At 37.9% G+C, this 4,323-nt stretch overlaps 1 protein-coding gene across 1 annotated transcript in view; it reads right to left on the bottom strand.

The window, feature by feature from the left end:
• Nucleotides 1-1,063: 1,063 nt before the first annotated feature.
• UNC50 (unc-50 inner nuclear membrane RNA binding protein) overlaps nt 1,064-4,323 on the bottom strand; it is a 12,145-nt gene continuing 8,885 nt past the window's right edge. The window contains exons 4-6 of the mRNA XM_017871880.1: nt 3,231-3,370; nt 3,044-3,145; nt 1,064-1,418 (exon numbers count right to left, since the gene is read on the bottom strand). Coding sequence (XP_017727369.1) covers nt 1,282-1,418; nt 3,044-3,145; nt 3,231-3,370 — 379 coding nt within the window. The 3' untranslated portion in view covers nt 1,064-1,281. The remainder of the gene's footprint in view (nt 1,419-3,043; nt 3,146-3,230; nt 3,371-4,323) is intronic.

The raw sequence follows: 4,323 nt of genomic DNA, 5'->3' as shown, positions 1-4,323 counted from the left end.
GCTTTTCATTTCAGTGGAGGCAGTAATGTTTTCTAAGAAAGATTTAGAAATCAGCATAACTGTGTTTCATTTATGGAATGAAAAAACTGAAGTGTCCCATTCAGAACACTTTGGAAAGGTTATCTTTGCATTAGGTGATGTTTCTGGAAGCATCCCTCAGAGAAGCTGCCTGAGGAATCTCCTTGCCAGGTTGTACCAGCTTTTTTTTTTTTTTTCCTTAAATGTATTGTATATATTTTCCTTAAAATGTCTTCATTGGCTGAATGATTCGTATCTGTAGTAATATTTTAGGTACTTGTTGGATTTTTAAAGGAAGATTATTTATTTTCAGATTTGCTGCTATAATTGAAAACCTAATAACTGGTCCTGTTGATTGTGCCTTTCATCACTGTTTTTCTGTGCCACGACCGTTCATGCGTATTTGAAATAAAGAAGTTTAAAAGCCATGTTGAATTCAAGATTCCTTCTAATAAAACAGGTAAAACTTAATGAGTAGTATTTTATTATTTATTTTGTTTAACACTGACATACTAGTTATCCATTTTCAGTTAGAAAAAGGAGTGGATCCTTTATTTGGGTTTTGTAAAGTCTTTGAAGAAAGGGGGGAAAAAAAGCCTTACTGTGAAGACAGTGATGATGAATATTATGCTGATGTTCACTTTATTATATGCACTATACAGTTCCTAAAATAAGAGTAGCTACCTGGGCCTCTTTGATCTAAAATATTTAGGGGCTATTAAGTTTTTAATGTAGAAAATGCTACTAATGATGCTTAGGGCCTGAAGTACAGTGACCCTCATTTGAGGGATACTACAGGTTAAAGAGGATTCTGAAGGTTAGAAGAGATCATGTGGCTTATGTAAATATTTAAAATACAGCTCACTAGAAATGGAGATTATGCATTTTTGTCAACAGGAGAGAGGGCTGGATGATTATTCCCTTGTTCTCCAACTAGATACTCTTTCAAAAATACTTAATTCATATTGTTTTACATGTTTTCCCCATGCCCTTAGCATTTTACATGTAGCTCTTAGGTTTGCAGATATTAGAGTGAACACACATGTTTTAGTTTAAAAAATATTTATTATAGAAATGTACATTTAATTAGTTTTAAGGAATGTACCTGACCACAGAGTTAATATATATTTCTTCAAATTTGCCAAATTTGCAAACTTTACACCTTTAAGGTATCTACAAAGATAGTTTATTTACAAGTTTTACAAGAAATGATCACTTCACAATACTGTTGACACAGTTATAATTGAATATTCTCACTTTTTTTTATTTCACTCTGTACTTATAAAAAGAACACAGAGTGTGAGTGAAGTTCCATCCCAGTGCCAGGGACAGCCCGTAGAGCAGAATCAGAGGTGCAAATGGATACAGAAGAATTACTGTATTTTTCAAAAATGGCAATGCTGGAAAAGAAAGGAATCCAAACTGATTTTTTAAAAAAATATATGACTAATAAATGAACATTTTGAAAGACAGCTTACTTCAACATGTGGGGCGGAAGGGAATGCATCTTTTGAATCAGTAAGATTATGCTATTTTACACCCAGAACTAGACTACTCCTCCCAACCCCTCTGTGCTGTTTCCTTCTTATCTAGGGCTGGGAAGAAACCTAGGAGAGGAATTATTTCAGCACAGAGACTGAGTTGGACATACACTAGACCAAGAGAGGTTAACAATGAGGGAGAAATATCACAAATATTCATGAAAACAGAATTTAAACTTGTGACTGCCTCAGAAGCCTCTAGGAGTCCAACTTAAAGTACATGGATGATGTTATAGGAAAATATCTTTCTTTTAGCTATTCGAGATTTTCCAGTGTAAAGCATTATACCCCCACTTTAAGAGGGTGTGAGCTCAACTAGTAGCCCAGGCTTCAGAGAAGAACTGAAACTCTTAAATATAAAAATCCGGCTCCAAATCCTGATGTTTCTTGGTCACTGGTTAGTTGGCGGGACCCTACCCCATGCATCCTGACCTGAGTATTTCTCATACAGGAAGGTCTTAAACAGAAACTGAGCTGTACTCCAACTATTCTAAGTGGTATAGGAGTGACGAGGAGTGTTCAAATAACCACTTAGAGAAACCACAGTGCTGCAGTGTTCTCATCACAAAACACTTTCAAAATTCATTACAAATGGCACAAACATCTCCCCTGGACTAGAGAAAGCACTCCCCAAACAAAGCATTACAATGAAGGGGTTAAGTGTTCCCTGGCCAACCAGCCGATGGGGGAGAGAATGGGGGCGGGAACAACTCTGGAGCCAGGCACAGTCAGAGCCATCTGTATTTACAGTTAGGCCCTAACCATCTACAGTAACAGGAAAGGAAGGGCTAAGAAACATACAGTGCAGTCTCTAGATTTTATTTGGCTCTATTTAATGGAGAACATTTCTTAACATAAATGAAAAATAATGTATGTTCCTCATTCATATTAAGAAAAATGAACTGACAACAGGATTTAAGAGTAAATCTGCAAACATGTCCTGAGGACAATAAATGCTGGGCCCAATCTTCTGTGATCTTCTACAGAACCACACGGTAATCACGAAAACTAAAAAGGGGGCAAGAAGTGTGATTCCAAAGGCTTTAGAGAACTTCAGTTCATAGACCTGTGTGACAAGATTCTGGGCCCCACCTTTCTTCGCTCTACCCTCCTGCTGGTAACCCACCACCTGAAAGCATGGGAGAAAAGGAGGAGCGAATGGTCTTAGATTCCTGCAAGTCATTTGGAGAGAACCAGTATGGTTTAACATGGTTCCTTGAAAGTATAAAATCTGTTATATACCAGCTAGGCCATTTTCTAGCTGCATGACCATGGGTAAGCTGCTGAATCTCTGTGCCTCAGTTTCCTCATTTGAAAACCAGAAACAAGTAAACCTGTGTAATTATGAAGATTAAAGGAGATAATGCACATAAAATATTTAGGACAGTGCCTGTAAGTGTTCCATAAAAGCAAGCTATTAGTATTACTGTTAAAACTTTCCCCCTCTATGTTCTCACCCAAAAACATTTTAAAAAATTACTTACCACTGTATCCCAGGAAAGTTACATAGATATAATAGCCAACTGCAACCAACCATAAGGTATTTCCAACTAAATATCCAATAAATGTGTCTGTCAGGATAACATCTGCCAGAAGAGATGCAGATCATGAGTCCCTTTACCAATGCATGCAATGAAGACTTGGATAATATTCTAAGTAACTGCTACTTACGGTTGATGAAAAAAAGCTGGATAAAATGCAAAATGACCAGGAGTGGATAAAAAGCATTGAGATGCACATCAAAAGCATAGCCCCATTCCACATCATAGTCTCTGCTCTGTCGTTTCACTAAATACTTGTTAGAGATGAACCTAAGAGCAAAATTAAAATTTCTTTCATAATAAAATTAATTCTGTAAATGTTTACTGACTACTTACTATGTGGCAGACATTCTAAATTCTGGAGATATACCAGTAAACAAAACAGACAAAAATCCCTACCTTCTACCTAGGAAGGAAGACTGACCATGATATAAATATGTTAGATGGTACTATGGAAAGAGAGAAAGCAGTAGAGAAACGTGGAGAATACAAACTTGAGATGCAATTTTACATACGAGGGTTATAAAGTAACATTTGGGTAAAGACCCAAGGACAGTGATGGTGCCTGGCAGGTCTGAGGAATGGTAAAAGACCAATGTGCTGAAAGAAAAGGAGCAAGAAATGAAGTCAGAGAAGAAACAGGGTTGGGTCCAACATCAAGTCATACAGGATCCATGTTTGACTCCATGTTTCATGGAGCCTGTGGCCGTTTTACAATCTTTGGCTTTTATTCCTGGTGAAATGAGAAGACTTACTTGACTTAAATGCCTTGACAGAGCCTCCCTGGTGGCTGATCTGAGAACAGACTCGAGAGACAACACTGGAAGCAGAGGCCAGTTAGAAGGCTACTGCAAGGAAGAGATGAGCAGAGGGACTGGTGGCAGTGGAGGTGCTAAGATGTGGCACACATGATACTCGAAAGGTAGAGCCCCCAACATTATTGGATGTGCAGTATGAGAAAAAAAAACTCAAGGATGACTGAGAGATTTCTGCCTTGAACAAATGGAAGATGGAGCCGCCTTTAATTGAGGTGGGGCTGGCTGTGAGAAGAGTGGTGTTGAGGTGGGAAGGAGTGTGCAGAAGTTTGAATTTGGACCTGTTATGTTGAAGATGGCACTAGTATGGAGTAAGAAGTTGTATACAATGTCTAGAGTTTAGAGGACAAGTCCAAACTGGAGATATAAACTCATCAGTGTGTAGATGATATTAATATTTAAAGCCAC

The sequence above is a fragment of the Rhinopithecus bieti genome, unplaced genomic scaffold (assembly GCF_001698545.2).
Source record: "Rhinopithecus bieti isolate Rb0 unplaced genomic scaffold, ASM169854v2 scaffold_6935, whole genome shotgun sequence".
In the NCBI taxonomy this organism is placed as follows: domain Eukaryota; kingdom Metazoa; phylum Chordata; class Mammalia; order Primates; family Cercopithecidae; genus Rhinopithecus; species Rhinopithecus bieti.
This window is presented reverse-complemented; position numbering and strand designations above follow the sequence as displayed.